The following is a 14,814-nucleotide window of genomic DNA, read 5'->3' as shown; positions in this document are numbered from 1 at the left end:
TCCTCTAAATCATGAAGCTGTAAATCTGTCTGCATTGGGTCCCCCCTTTCTTCCTGTTTTCTACTTCCTGCCTTTCTTCCTCTCCAGTTTTTTCTTCTCTTCTTTTACATAGCTGAAGATTTTTGCCTACCCTTTCCTATTTACTTGGGATATTTACTTCGGATAAGTGAAATTATTGGGTCAAAGGAAAAACATCAACTTTTAAAAATTTCTAGTAATAGATTTTTACTAGCCTGATTGGCAGCATTTGTGTTTATCAGCAATTGCATTCATACAGGAATCCTTTCTATATGAAAACTATATTAATAACAAAGCAATTATTGAGAGATTTAACATAGTCAAGGCATTGTGGTAATGTAAACAGTCTGAGAGGAATTTTGATGCTGGAAAGTTCTGAATCAAGAGATGAGAATAGTACACAGAAAAAATTAGGAAAGTGCAACGTTGACTTACCTGCTCAGTCTTATAACTCTGAAGATACAGAGATGCTCCTATGCTGGATGAAGGTGAAGTTCTGGTTAGCCTTTCAATTATTATCATATTAAACTATAAAATTGACAATAGCTAAGTGGGAAATCTTTATATCTGTATTTTCCCAGTAGTCAGAGTCATAACCTGATATTGATTCTATATTCCAGTGAACAGAGCACTCTAGACTGAATTTATCAGCTTTGCCCCACTTTTCCTCTGAAGCTTTTTTGACAGGAAGGAATACAGTTCTCAAACCTTCAACCTCAGCTTTTGCCTCAGCTTTTTTCTCTATTCCCAGTCTTCCTTGCAAGAACATTGGATATTGCTCTTCTATAAATGTTGCCTCCTTTCTTCCTTTCCAGCCTCTGCTTCCCTATTTTTCTAATTATTTTCAATATGAAGACATTCTATAATGAGGCACCACCACACATAGTCACTGTAGATATGAAAAAAACAAACAAAACAGGACAAATCTGTGAAGGTTGGAATCATCTTGGAAAGCTTAATGAAAATCATGAGTTTGTCTAGGTTAGGGTCTGATACAGAGACAACCCTTAAGAGCAATTAAGCAATTGAAAGCAATGAGAATGAAAGTGAGTTGAGGGGGGTTATTAAAGGAGTGCTGCAAATTTAGCAACTTGAGTGTTCTGCCTACTTCTGTCTCAAGACTGAGGAGCTGAAATTAAATGGCATGTATACTGTATCTATAGTCAAGCTACAATATATCTATAATAAAGATAAGGATATAGATAGCATCAATTCATTCAAATTCATTTTAAATCCATGTACCATTTGATTAATATGTACACAAAGTGTAATAAGCATTGTAGTCAAAATGTTGAAAAAGGCCAGTTTAACATACAGACAAAATCTTAATTTCTCAAGGATCAGAGTTCTCATTTTTTCATATGGTACACAAAATGCTTAGCCTGCTTTTGAGATTCTCATACTACAGTAATCTCAAATAACTATACAGAATATGTAGTATTTTCAGCTTGGCCACTGATAGGTCAAACAGATTTTTAAATTATTTTGCCTTTATTTTAATGTAAATTTTTACTGCCAGCTTCAGAGAGTATTTGTTTCAGAAACAATTTGAAGTTGGAATTTTTGTTTGCTTTTAACATCTTTGGTCAGTTTCTTGGAAGTTTAATTTACATACAAAATTTACCAATTGCAAGCCTATAAGTTGATGATTTTTAACGAACATGTACCATTGTATAACTACCATCATAATTATGATATAAAACATATCTATCATCTCAAAAACTTTCCTTATGACTTTTTTTTAGAATCTTCGTGAGCTTCTTAACACCCCTCAGTGACCACTAATTTGCTTTCCATCATTATAGTTTTGTGTTTTCTAGAATTTTATGTAAATGGAATCATATGGTATGGGATCTTTTATGATTGAATTCCTTCGCTGAGCATCATGATTTTAATGTTTATTCATGCTGTGGTATATATCATTAGTGTACTCCTTCTGTTGCATGAAAATGTGAAAAGTAAGACTACAGAAAAATGTAAAAAAAAAAAAAACCACATTCTTTCTAATGACAATAAATATTTTGGAACAGCTATAGTAAGGAGTCCCAAAGAGTTAACTTATAGTCCTACTTGCAACTAAATCATCGACAGAGAAATGAGCTCATTGGTATGGCAAGGAAATAACCAGAAAATTAATTGAGCCTAAACAAATTCATCTTAACTTCTATTACTCCTCCAACATGGACATGTTTGTTTTTTGGCACCGAATTAATTTGAAAAAGTCTCTAGTGCTTCCAGTATGTGTATGTTTTACTTCTAAAGTAGTTAAACAGCTTTTAAGAAATTCTTTCCTTGAACTGAATGAAATGTTCTTCCTGGGAATAATAACATAAACTTCATTCACCTTTTTCATTGTGTATCCTGCTGTTCTTGTTAATTAGCAGAGACATCTGTGCTTACCTACACTGTATTTTTCCTTATAGCATAGTCTTTTTTTTTATGCTAATGGCTTAACCTGCAGTGACGGTATATGCCTGGCCTTTATAGAGAATGAAATTGTGAGTAAAAGTGCACAAACTATTAAAACGAAAACAAAAAATAAAACGTTCTTACAATGAGGAAAAAATAGACAAGCTTCAAGTGTTTAGTACCCTTTTAGTCTCTTTTTTTAAGCTTAGTAACCAAGGCTGCTATACTTCAATTCTTGTTCCATGTTGTAGAGTATAAGAAGTAAATATTTAGGCTTTTTTTTTTTTTTGATGTGTGGTGTGGTTTTTATTGAGAAATATATTTGACAAAGAAAGGTGCATAGATAATATAAATGTATTGATTAAAGGATAATAGTAGAACAAATACCCATATTCTCACTACCCAGTTTCAGAAATAGAACATTATAATTCCTCTGTGTATCTCAATCCTATGACATTTCCTTGTTTTAATTAGAGATTAGGGATGCATGTATATTCCTAAACAATACACTGGCTTTTACTTTCTTGGCCCTTTATATTAGCATCAACATGGATGAATCTCACCAATACTGAGCATGGAATAAAAATGACATCACAAAAAGATAATCACTATGTGATTCTACTTATATAGTGGGCCAAAAAATATTTAGTTTTGTTTCATATTACTAAGGCTATTATAACATCCAGTTCCTCTCATTGAGAAAAACATGTGCTACTAAAAAGCCAATGGATAAATTTAAAATGGAATTATATATTCAAATATACCAAAAGAAGGTAGGAAATGGAGGAACAGAGAAAGGAAAAAACAGAGGGACAAACAGACATAATTCCAAACAAATAATAAAATGGCAGACATAATTCCAAACATATCAATTTATTACATTAAATATTAATGGAGTAAACATTCAAAAGGCAGCTATAATCAGAATAATTAAAACTGAAAAACCCCAGGGTGCCTGGGTGACTCAGTTCATTAAGTGTCTGCTTTGGCTCACTCAGGTCATGATCCTAGGGTCCTGGGATTGAGCTCCATGTTAGGCTCCCTGCTCAGTGGGGAGCCTGCTTCTCCCTCTCACTCCCGCCCCCCACTTGTGTTTGCTCTCTCTAGTGTGCTCTCGCTCTCTCTCAAATAAATAATATTAAAAAAAACCCTGAAAAACCCCATATAGTGAAATGGTTGGAAAAACAATATGTTATACAAATATTAAGTGTAAGAAGGTTAGAGTAGCCATATTAATATGTGAAAAAAAAATAGGTTTTAAGACATAGAGTATTACCAGAGATAAATAGGAACAATTCATAATGATAAAAATGTCAGTTCATCAGGAACATATAATCATAAACATGTATATGCCAAATAAGAGAACTTCAAAATACATGAAGCACAAATTGACAAAATTAAATGGAGAAGCAGACAATTTTACAGTTACAATTGAAGAGTTTAATGTCATTGACCTGTAATGGATGAAACAACTACACAAAAATTTAGTAAGGACACAGATTTTAACAATAGTATTAAACACTTTGATCTAATTGGTATTTATAGAGTTCTGTAACTACAGAATACACAATTTTTAAAGTACACGTGGCATATTTACTAAGTATTTCTATTCTTCACCTGCACTGCTATGTCATAGGTCAAGCCACATCATCTCTTGCCTTGACTCTTATAATAGTCTTCTCACTATTCTCCTAGTTCCCACTCTTGAATCTCCTGTAATGCTCAACACAGCACCCAGGGAGTTCCTTTAAAAGGGGGCGCCTGGGTGGCTCAGTTGGTTAAGCGACTGCCTTCGGCTCGGGTCGTGATCCTGGAGTCCCGGGACCGAGTCCCACATCAGGCTCCCTGCTCACGGGGAGTCTGCTTCTCCCTCTGACCCTCCCCCCTCTCATGCGCTCTCTATCTCCCATTCTCTCTCTCTCAAATAAATAGATCGCCTCTCTCTTGGACTTACAAGCCTCCAATTTCTTACTTAGTGAACATTTCCTATGAAGGAGTAATTCATTTGCAGTGTGGTAAGGGCCCAAATAGCTCTCAGAAGACATACAGTTATACAAAATAAACCATTTAGTTGAACTCAAGACATTGAAGCAACCTACTAAAATGACCTGTTTTATGTGTATGAATAGCAATGTGGGGTTATGTGAGGTAACCAGTAGAATAGCTTTTTCTGTTGTCTCTTTTGGGATTTTGGATTGGGTGGGGTGGTGGGTAGGTATTGTATTACTACCATTGGAAACAGCTCCAAACTCTGAAACAATACATTTGAAAAGCCCATTTTTTTTCCTTGGCTTCCAAGTTAGAGAGTGTGGGTGGCAGTTGATTTCCCAATTTCACTTGGTGCCAAATTCCTCTGGGTTCGATTTGATCAAAATAGCAGGTAACTAACTTCAGTTGAGTGATAAGAAGCTTAGCTGAGGAGGAAGGAGAAAAGGGAAGGATAGAGGTACCATTGACTTGGTGTGTTTTTGTTTTTGTTTTGTGGCAAATGTAGATGTCAAAATATTTGACTAAATGTTTTATTTTTGGTGTTCTTGGTGGTGGTTTTATTAGATTCACTTATACTTCTGGGATCTTGTGAGAAGTTGTTGGTTCCAATTTACTTTGTGGCATAAGTTCAAGGGTGACAGGTCATTATGTCATAGAGAAGAAGACATTTTGGCTGAATCATTCACTTTTTATGTTGTGACACTGAGAACAGTTCATGCAGGGACATCCATTGTCCAGGAGAAGCCATTATAGGAGACGGAAATAATAATTAAGAAAAATAAGTTAGTGAATTGATTGCAGTAATGGCCCCAATTTTTTCACTACTTCTTATAAATTTGCCCTTTGGCAGTGCCTTCCCATAACGAATCATAGGACTTATTTTGATCAATGGGATAGGCTCCAACCAGAAGCTGACAGCTGATTACAAACACATGAGTGACTTAAGATTGGCAGAATTGCAGAGCTGACCCCCATCCTAAATTGCTGATCTCTAGAACTGTGCGTGATGATAAATAGATGGTTCTGCCTCTAACTTTTGGGGGTCATTTGCTATGTAGCAAAAACTAGCTATTACGCTAAGGCAGTGCTAACAGTTCCATTCTAAGGACTGGAAAAGAAAACAAGACCCGTAGAATATTGTAAACCATCAGATTAGTAGCCATTCTGTAAATTGGAAACCAGAATTATCTCTAGGAACATTTCAAGTGCTTCAGCATTCTTGTACACTCCTCTGTAGGAGGGTTCGGTAAACACTTCTTTACTGACTGTGTTTGATGCAGAGGAGCTGGGATAGTTTCAAGGTTGTTTTGCTAAAGTGCCTTTGTTCTTTTAAAGTTTAGTGAAAGGCTATTTACCACGAGGCTCTTCTCATTGTTGTCTCATTCTTGTATGTCTTATTTTCCATAAAAGTATTAAAAAGACTCCATAGGAGGGGAACCTGGGTGCCTCAGTTGGTTAAGCATCTGCCTTCGGCTTAGGTCATGATCTTGGGGTCCTGGGATCAAGCCCCGTGGCGGGCTCCCTGCTCAGCAGGGAGTCTGCTTCTCCCCTCCCTCTGCCCTTCTGCTCATGCTTTCCCCCCCTCAAATAAATGAATAAAATATTTAAAAAAAAAAGACTCCCTGGGAGACCTTGCTACAGATTACAGAGATGGCCTGGAAGAAATGTTGAATTATAGCTTACTATAATATCTACAAAGAACCATCTTTTTTTTTTTTTTTTTTTTTTTTTTGTAAATTTAAGAAGCCAGGTATGAGGTTATGGAGATAACTGGAGGCCAAAAAGAAAACTTTTGCCTTTTGAAATTTCAGATACCTTGAAGCACTCCTTCTAGCAACTCAGCAGGGCAGGGGCTGCTGATAGAAAACCATGGCTGACAGACCAGGCTGGCACCCAATAAAAAGGAATCCACAAAAGGGAAATAATATTTCTGAGGAATAATTTCCATGAGCCACAAATAGTTATTTTGTTTTTCTTTCCAGTGGAATAAAATACAATAAAAAGCTATAAAAGTGTTTTAAAACTCACCTAATGGGAGTCACACCCAAGAGAGCTGTTGTAGGCATGAGATACTGCACATAGCACATTTTACACAGGGCACAGAAGATAATCCACAAATGACAGGTGTTCTTCATTAACCCAAAACACAGAGTCTAGACTATCAAAACAGTAGAAGGCACTGCCATGTAAAACACAGAACTGAATGTATGTGGGCTCATGAGACTTTTCATCCACATCTGCATAAAAGTAAAATGTGTGAGGAAATGCATTACTTATTCATTTTGGCAACTGTCTGGATGATGACTAATATGACAGGAAATAGTACAACCATCTTATAGTCAACTTTTCTGTGGAAGGATTCTTCAAATCCAGACTTTTATGTTCAGAAGTTTCAGTTTTCATGGGGTGCCTGTGTGGCTCAGTTGGTTAAGCGGCTGCCTTCAGCTCAGGTCATGATCTCGGGGTTGTGGATTGAGTCCCGCATCAAGATCTCTGCTCAGCGGAGAGCCTGCTTGTCACTCTCCCTCCACTGCTCCCCTGCTTGTGCTCTCTCACTCTCTGTCAAATAAATAAATAAAATCTTAAAAAAAAAAAACAGCAACAACAACAACAAAAACAAAAGTTTCAGTTTTCAGAGATACTGAAATGACCCAAATCACTTCTATCCTTCTCACATGCCACAAAAAACTTGCTAGGATTCATTGGGTTCACACTAATCACTTAGATGGTTTTCTAAGCCTCATGTGGGAAGGGAATGATAGACGTTCAGGAACAATGCCTCTTACACTGTCCTTTAACCACTGAGCATTTCATTTTAATATCCATTACTCTCCAGGTGAGTTTTAGTTTCCCAAACAATTTCTCAGTTTTTTGTTTTGTTTCTTTGCTTTTTGCTGTTGTTTTGTTTTGGTAATGCAGAACAGAGAGAATGGACAAAACAGAATGGCCACAGCAGAGCTTATCCTTGTTTGCTTGCCGGATCAGATGTAAAGATTGTTTAGTTTTGTATGTATTGAAATGTTGGAAAGAAGGACAAAAGACAGGAAAGTTGTGGGTAGTCTAAAAAACTGGAGAGAATTTAGGGACATTTGCCCATGTTGAAAGGATGCAAAGTACTGACATGAGAAACTTGCTTGGCAGAGGGTTCAGGAATTGAGGAGAGAGCAAAATATTTTTTGAAAAGTGTCACTATGTTTTATAAGTTGGATATTTTTTATTTTCTTTGGGGATGCAAGGACATTTGGAATTCCTTTGGACTTACCTGAAATTGTGTCTCTTTGAAAATTACTTTACACAGTGACTGAGATACCCAGTATAAGGGTAGTTTTTGAGAGGCAACAAATAGGAAATGGCTTTAATTCTTTCTCCACAACAACTATTTTTAACCCATTTCTGCTGATTTTTATGTTACCATAGTAATGACCCCTTAGATTGATTCCATTGATTTCTACTCACTTTCAATTATTAAAAAGTCTAGGCCAATTATAGTCATGCTTAACATTTTCAATCTTATGTCCACTTTGGGTTAATTTCTCCCTTTTCTTTTGACATTTAGCTCCTAAAGAAAAGGAGGATAAGTTAGGAGGAAAAAAAGTTGTATCAGATTCCAGCAGGAAACAGATACCATACACAAAGTAGGATAATTAAAAGAGTTTATTCACAAGAGATATTTACAAAGGTGGGTTTAGGGAAACCCAAAAGGTTAATGTAGTTGCATAGGGCTTGGTGGCACCTAAGCCCTCACTATACCTGTAGGGACTATATCTGTCAAGTGTAGGTACTGTGGTCTGGAAGGGAAGAGTCGTATAAAGTTGGCCACTTTAAGAGTAATGACCTCTGTAGCAATGACCTGTGTGAATAACATAGTCAGCTTATTGAGCCTTCTAGAAAGGGAGCTCTGACCTTATTTTTCGGTCTTCCTCTGATCTCTTTCCAAAGTGCCCAATTGATCAAGCCCACTGGAATGGAAGTCAGGTGTCACTGACTATTGATGTAGTTCATTCAGTCAAGTATCCTAGTCAGAAAAGAGAATGAAAATGGTTGAAAAAAGGATCTTGACAAGCAAAAAAATTATATAGTTAGATATAAAGATATCTATCTATCTATCTATCTGTCTATCTATCTATCTATCTATCGCCCCTCAACATCTGCTTTTGTCCTTCATCTAAGTGAAAAATTCATGTCTCTGGCACAGATTAAAATTTAAATTAAGATTAAAATTGATTTAGTAGTGATCCATGTATGCAGATAAGGAAACTACCCAAGGTTAAAGAAGACATGCTGATAATAAAATTTTCCAGCTTTTGTATGTCTTAAACAATCTTTATTTCACCTTTGTTTTATGAAAGCTATTTTTGCTGGGTAAGGAATTCTAGATTAACAGTTTTTTTTTCTTTTGTGTCTTCTTTTTTAATTTTTAAAATTCTTAAAAAGATTTTATTTGAGAGAGTGTGCACAATTGGGGGAAGGGCAAAGGGAGAGGAGAAGCAGACTCCCCACTGGGCAGAGAGCCTGATGTGGGGTTCGATCCTGGGACTCTGGGATCATGACTTGAGCTGAAGGCAGACGCTTAACTGACTGAGCCACCAAGGCCCCTCTTTTTATGTCTTCTGATTTGTACTGTTGCTGATGAGAACTCTGCTGTCATCCTTATTTCTGTTCTTGTGCACATGATGCTTCTCTTTTCTGTCTGCTTTAAAATTTTTTTCTACTTTTCTTTCTTTCTTTCTTCTTTCTTTCTTTTTTCTTTTTCTTTTTTTCTTTTTTTTCTCTTTTCTTTCTTTCTTTCTTTCTTTTTCTTCTTTCTTTCTTTTCTTCTTCTTTTTTCTTTCTTCTTTCTTTCTTTTTTTCTTCTTTCTTTCTTTCTTTCTTTCTTTTTTCTTTCCTTCCTTCCTTCCTTCTTTCCTTCCTTCCTTCCTTCCTTCCTTCCTTCCTTCCTTCCTTTCCTTCCTTTCTTCTTCCTTCCTTCCTTCCTTCCTTTCTTCTTCCTTCCTTCCTTCCTCCTTCCTTCTTCCTTCCTTCCTTCTTCTTCCTTCCTTCCTTTCTTCTTTCTTTCTTCTTTCTTCTTTTCTTTTCTTTCTTTCTTTCTTTCTTTCTTTCTTTCTTTCTTTCTTTCTTTCTTTCTTCTTTCTTTCTTTCTTTTTCTTCTTTCTTTCTTTCGAGTGCACTTGTGAGCAGGGGGGTGGGGATAGGGCAGAGGGAGAGAATCTTAAGCAGGCTCCATGCTCAGTGTGGAGCCTGACGTGGGGTTTGATCTCAGGATGCTAAAATCATGACCTGAGCCAAAATCAAGAGTCAGATGCTTAACTGACTGAGCCACCCAGGGGTCCCTAAAATTTTTTTCTTAATCACTAACTTTAAGCAATTTTATTATACTATGTTGGTGTACTCTTTTTCTTCTTCTAATTCTTCTTGTGCCTAGAGTTTGCTTGGCTTCTTGGATCTGTGGATTTCTAGTTTGCATCAAATATGGAAATTTTTTAGCCATTATTTCTTCAAATGTGTTTTTTTTTCCCACCTCTTCCATTGAGGGACTCCCCAAACAAGTATATTTGGCTGCCTAAAGTTGTGCTCTTTGATGCTCATTTTTTTCAGTCCTATTTTCTCCCAACTTTGTTTTTTTTTTTTTAATTATGTTATGTTAATCACCATACATTACATCTCTCAACTTTGGATAATTGCTGTTTCCACACCTGTAGGTTTACTACTTTTTTTCTCTTACAAGGCTTACTCTGCAGTTGGTCTAATTTGGTGTATTTTTTTTTGCCACGAGGTGTGTTTTATTTTCAATAAACATACAAATAATTTGCTATAATATCCCAGGGCAAACCGGAGAATTTGGCAGTCCGATTGGGGGAGGTCCCCTCAGAGACTGCAGGCCAGTGGCGTCGGCACAGAGTGCCGGGGTTCACAGTGCAGTTTGTCGTTCTGTCCATCTTGCAGGTGGCTCTTCTTCCTCCACATCCCAACTGGGTGTCTCCAAGATGACGGGGGTGGGGAATCCTCTAGGTTCTTAGGAAATTTCACTCCGCTTCTCCTGCTCAGTGGTCTCTTTGGTCGGCAGGGTGTTCTTCTCCGCATCTGTTTTCTTCAGCTTGACCTTATTGAAGCGGGTGATTTCCCCCATGTCCGGCTTGTCTGCCATTTTCTTAAAGCGATCTGTGGAGTTCCGCTCTGAGCCCAGCGCCTGGTGCTCCCACTCGCGTTGCTGCAGCAAGAGACCTGGTGTATTTTTCATATCAGATATTTTTGTTTTCATCCTTAGAAGTTTGTTTGGACCTTTTATATCTTCCATATTTTTGCTTAACTGGTTGAGTCTGTCTTCTAGCTTCTTGAACATACGAGAATATAGATAGCATTACGTTTTTAATATCCTTGTATCTCAGTTCTGTTATTTGTGTTGTTCCAGGCTAATTTCAATTGATTGGCTTTTCTTCTTATTGATTTTTTTCAAGAGTTATAACTACACATCTATTAAAATGGCAAAAATTTTGGGGTGTCCGTGTGGCGCAATCTGTTAAGCAGATTGCGCCACCTAGACTCTTGGTTTTGGCTCAGGCTTGTGAGATCGAACCCTGCATCCAGCTCCATGCTCAGCACGTAGTCTGCTTTTGACTCTCTCCGTCCCTCTCCCTCTGCCCCTTCCCCCTGCTCTCTCTCTCAAATAAATAAATAAATCTTTAAAAAATGGCAAAAATTTTAAAATATTGATCATTGCAAGGTTTGGTGAGGATATGGAGCAACTAGAACTGTTACATAATACTTGTGGTAATATAAAATAGTGTATCCACTATGTAAATTGTTTTTCAGCTTTTTAAAAAATTAAACATACATCTACTGCATAACCCTGATATCCTATGCTAGTTATTTACCCCAAAGGATAAAAGCTTATGTCTACATTGACTTGTACAGAAATGCTATAACAGCTTTATTTGTGTATGAGGCAAAAACTGGAAACAACTCAAGTATCTATTACCAAGTTAAAGGATAAACAAAATATAGTCACACAATGGAATACTACTACAATGGAATACTATAATAATACTGTAATGGATTACTAGAAATAAGAATGAATGTTACATGTAACAACACAGATAAGTCTCAGAATGATTATGCCTAGTGTAAGAAGTCAGACAAATAAAAGTACATACCGAGTAAATAATGAGTCAATCTATATAAAATTGTAGAAAATACAAACTGATCTAAATAGAAGAAAAACTTCTGTGGTTTGCATGGGGATGGGGCAGGGAAGGAAGTTGCAAGTGGAAGGGATTATAAACTTTTGCAGGTGGTGGCTATATTAATTATGTTGATTATGATGATAGTTTCACATGTGTCTCTGTGTGTATGTATGTTGAAATATATCAGGTTGTACAATTCAAATATGTGGAGTTTATTAAATCATATCTCAAAGCTCCTTAAAATGTACAAAAAAAAAAGCAAAAACAAAAAATTACAACAGATCTCTCTCCCTCATTCATTTCTGCCCAAATGTCTCCATCCAATGATGATCATTCTCAATCCTTCCTCACCAGTGATCTTCCAGTGGTATGAGAGACTTGACAAGGTTGATGCTATAACTTTATACATTACAATCAGAACTTTGTCTCTGTCATATGCCGCCTGTGACTGCCAGGGATGATGAACTCTTTTAAAGCCATCACATAGGCCTTCTGGTTCTACTCATATATTCTTGATTGTGTGTTAATAGTTTTTAATATCTCCTTTCTCTGCTAAACACACTCAATGGAGCCTTAAGTGGAAGATAGGTGTCCCCATAGTCAGTCGCCATAGAAAGCACATGCCACAGCCATTAGTTTTTCTTACACTCTTTCATCTATTTGCATTTAATCTCATGTTACATTAGTAAAAATTTGAATAATAGGGAAGCTTATCTGGAAATCAAGACTCTAGGGTAAGTTACTGTAATAATTGTTTAATGCAGCTGTGTTCCGAGGTGTCCACTTGATTTGTGACATTTTCACATATCTGGGGGGCTAAATTGCTAAAATCAGAGTTCTATTTTTAAAGAATTTAATAAAAAACAAAAAGTGAAAAGTTGACCTAATTGCAAGATATTTTTCCTTACTTACCCTGAAGTAGTTGATTGCAGCAAAGGGATCAAATAATTTTAGAATTAGCATTTAGAAATTATCTGGAAAATTTGAAGAGCTTGGTCCTATGAAAATAAGTTAAATGCCAGCACAGAAGGTAAATGAAACAAAACATTTAGGTAAATAAATGTAATTATATCTTAAGAGTCATTCCCAGCTCACTTCCAAGGAAGAATGATTCTAGACAATATGGATCACAAGATGAATCAGGCAATGTCTTAGATGTTACTTCCATAGACAAAATGGGTCTCCTTTTAAGGACTGTTACAATAAGGTCACCTGGAGGTGAATGTCAGGAGGAAGCTTATTGCTTTCCAGAGTAATGAAAGTAGCAACTCAAATTCCAGATGTTTCTGGAAAGCCGGATAATGATCACAGATTTTGTGCTTCCAAAAGTGTTGTTCAGCCTCTGGTTTTGTGCTTTGCTTGTAAAAAGACACCCATGTGTTCAAACATACAACTTTAGCAATTGGCCCCAGATCAAAAGGAAATGTTTTCATTAGCATGTGTTCTCATTGAAGGCAAATTTTGGCCATTACCTTCATGCTATGAGAATTCTCAAGGTGCCTAGAATTTCATCAGGAATATAATGGGTTTTCAATAAATAATTATAGTTGATAAGGATGGCAGGCTGAGCAGAAAGATTGCTCTTGGATTTGCACTTGAGGACTCCTGGATAATTTAAGCAGCTGTGCTGATTCCTTGTGTCTTCTGTATTATGTGCTCCTGGTGCTCAGGTTGTTGTGAGGATCACTCATCTCCATACTTGCAAAGGAACTTCAGTCCCTTCTAAGTCCTTAGCACCAATTTAGTTCATAATTATGTCTCTAATCCCATGAAAGCCTAATTATGCTCACTGATCCCTCTATCTACTTCCTTCCTATCAAATCTTATTTAATTCATATACCTCTACAGTTCCTACTGCCTATTGCTCATCCTCGTAGTCAAGCATTTCCATTTTCTTGCCCACTTAGCATTTTCAGTTTCATCTTATACTTCACGTTATAAATCTTCTAATCCACTAGATGGGCCATAGTGGAGGCAGATTACAATCTTGGCCTTTTATAACCTGCTATAGCTTTTATTATCCATTTGATTTCAGTTTAGCAACATGTTCATTGAATTCCTTGGTCACTTCTTGACTTCTCTTAGATTTGGGTCTGTGACTCTTCACTCCTCCTCCATCTACTTTCTTTATCTTGACATTCTCAGACTACCATTTACTGGCCATGTACCTTGGGAAAGCCACTGCAACCTCTATAGTCTCATCATTAAAATGGGGACAATACCATCTATTTCAGAGTTGTTTTGAGGATTAAATGAGTCAATATATGTAAAAATCATAGGAAGTTGCTTGTTACAGAATGCTGTATAAATATTAACTATATGTAAAAATATTTAAAACTTATAAATTAACATATGCATACGTATACTATATATACTAGTACACACATGTGTGTATGTATGTGTGTATCTGTCTCTCCATCTCTTATTTGGCTACCTCCTTGAATATGTGGTTTTTTCCCATTCTTTTTCCTCTTTGCATTTTAGTTTGGGAAGTTTCTCCTAACATATCTTCAAGCTCACTGATTCTTTTCTTGGACATAAATAGTCTAGAGATGAGCCCATTAAAGGCATTTTTTCATTTTAGTTACAGTGTTTTCAATTTCCAACATTTCCTTTTGATTCTTTCTTAGAGTTTCCATCTCTCTACTTACATTATCTATCTGGTCTTGCCTGTTGTCTACTTTTTCCATTAAATCCTTTGACATATCAATTATAGTCATCCTAAATTCCCTTCCTCTCTGATAACACCGAAATTTTTGTCACATCTGAGTCTGGATCTGATGCTTCCTTTGTTTCTTCAGATTGTGTTTTTATTTGCCATTTGGCTGTTTTGCAGTTTTTTACTGGAAGCGGGACATGATTTACCAGAGAATAGAAATTAAGGTTAATAATTCTTTAATGTGAGCTTTGATGTTGATCTAGCTGGGAATTGGGCTGTTTAATTTTGCTGTAGCCATAGATGTCCAAGTCTTGACGTTGCTCTGGTGTCCTAGTTTTTTATCTCTCCTGTTGTCTTTGGGCTTCTCTAATAACTCCTCCTTGAAAGGAAGTGATGTCTTGCTGCTCTTTTAGCCGTAAGTCCAGTGTTATCATACCGGAGCCCCATTGCTGTGGTGTAAAATATTGGAGAGGGAGGAAAGTATTCTGGTTTTTAATCTTGTGATTCAATCTTAGTCTTTTGGTGGGCCTGTGTCCCTGCGCTGTGACCTTCAGAAGC

The 14,814-nt window shown here is 36.6% G+C and overlaps 1 protein-coding gene across 1 annotated transcript; it reads right to left on the bottom strand.

Annotated features, from left to right (window-relative positions):
• Window positions 1-10,429: 10,429 nt before the first annotated feature.
• Window positions 10,430-10,561, bottom strand: LOC113933653 (thymosin beta-10-like). Its single transcript, XM_035722606.1, has one exon. The coding sequence runs from the start codon at window positions 10,559-10,561 to the stop codon at window positions 10,430-10,432; it is 132 nt and encodes a 43-aa protein (XP_035578499.1).
• Window positions 10,562-14,814: the final 4,253 nt, after the last annotated feature.

The sequence above is a fragment of the Zalophus californianus genome, chromosome 10 (assembly GCF_009762305.2).
Source record: "Zalophus californianus isolate mZalCal1 chromosome 10, mZalCal1.pri.v2, whole genome shotgun sequence".
Taxonomy (NCBI): Eukaryota; Metazoa; Chordata; class Mammalia; order Carnivora; family Otariidae; genus Zalophus; species Zalophus californianus.
The sequence above is the reverse complement of the archived record's forward strand: the minus strand, read 5'-3'. Positions and strand labels throughout refer to the sequence as shown.

Bases quoted from the DNA above. Each gene is read 5' to 3' on its own strand.
- LOC113933653 (XM_035722606.1), bottom strand. From the start codon at position 10,561: ATGGCAGACAAGCCGGACATGGGGGAAATCACCCGCTTCAATAAGGTC.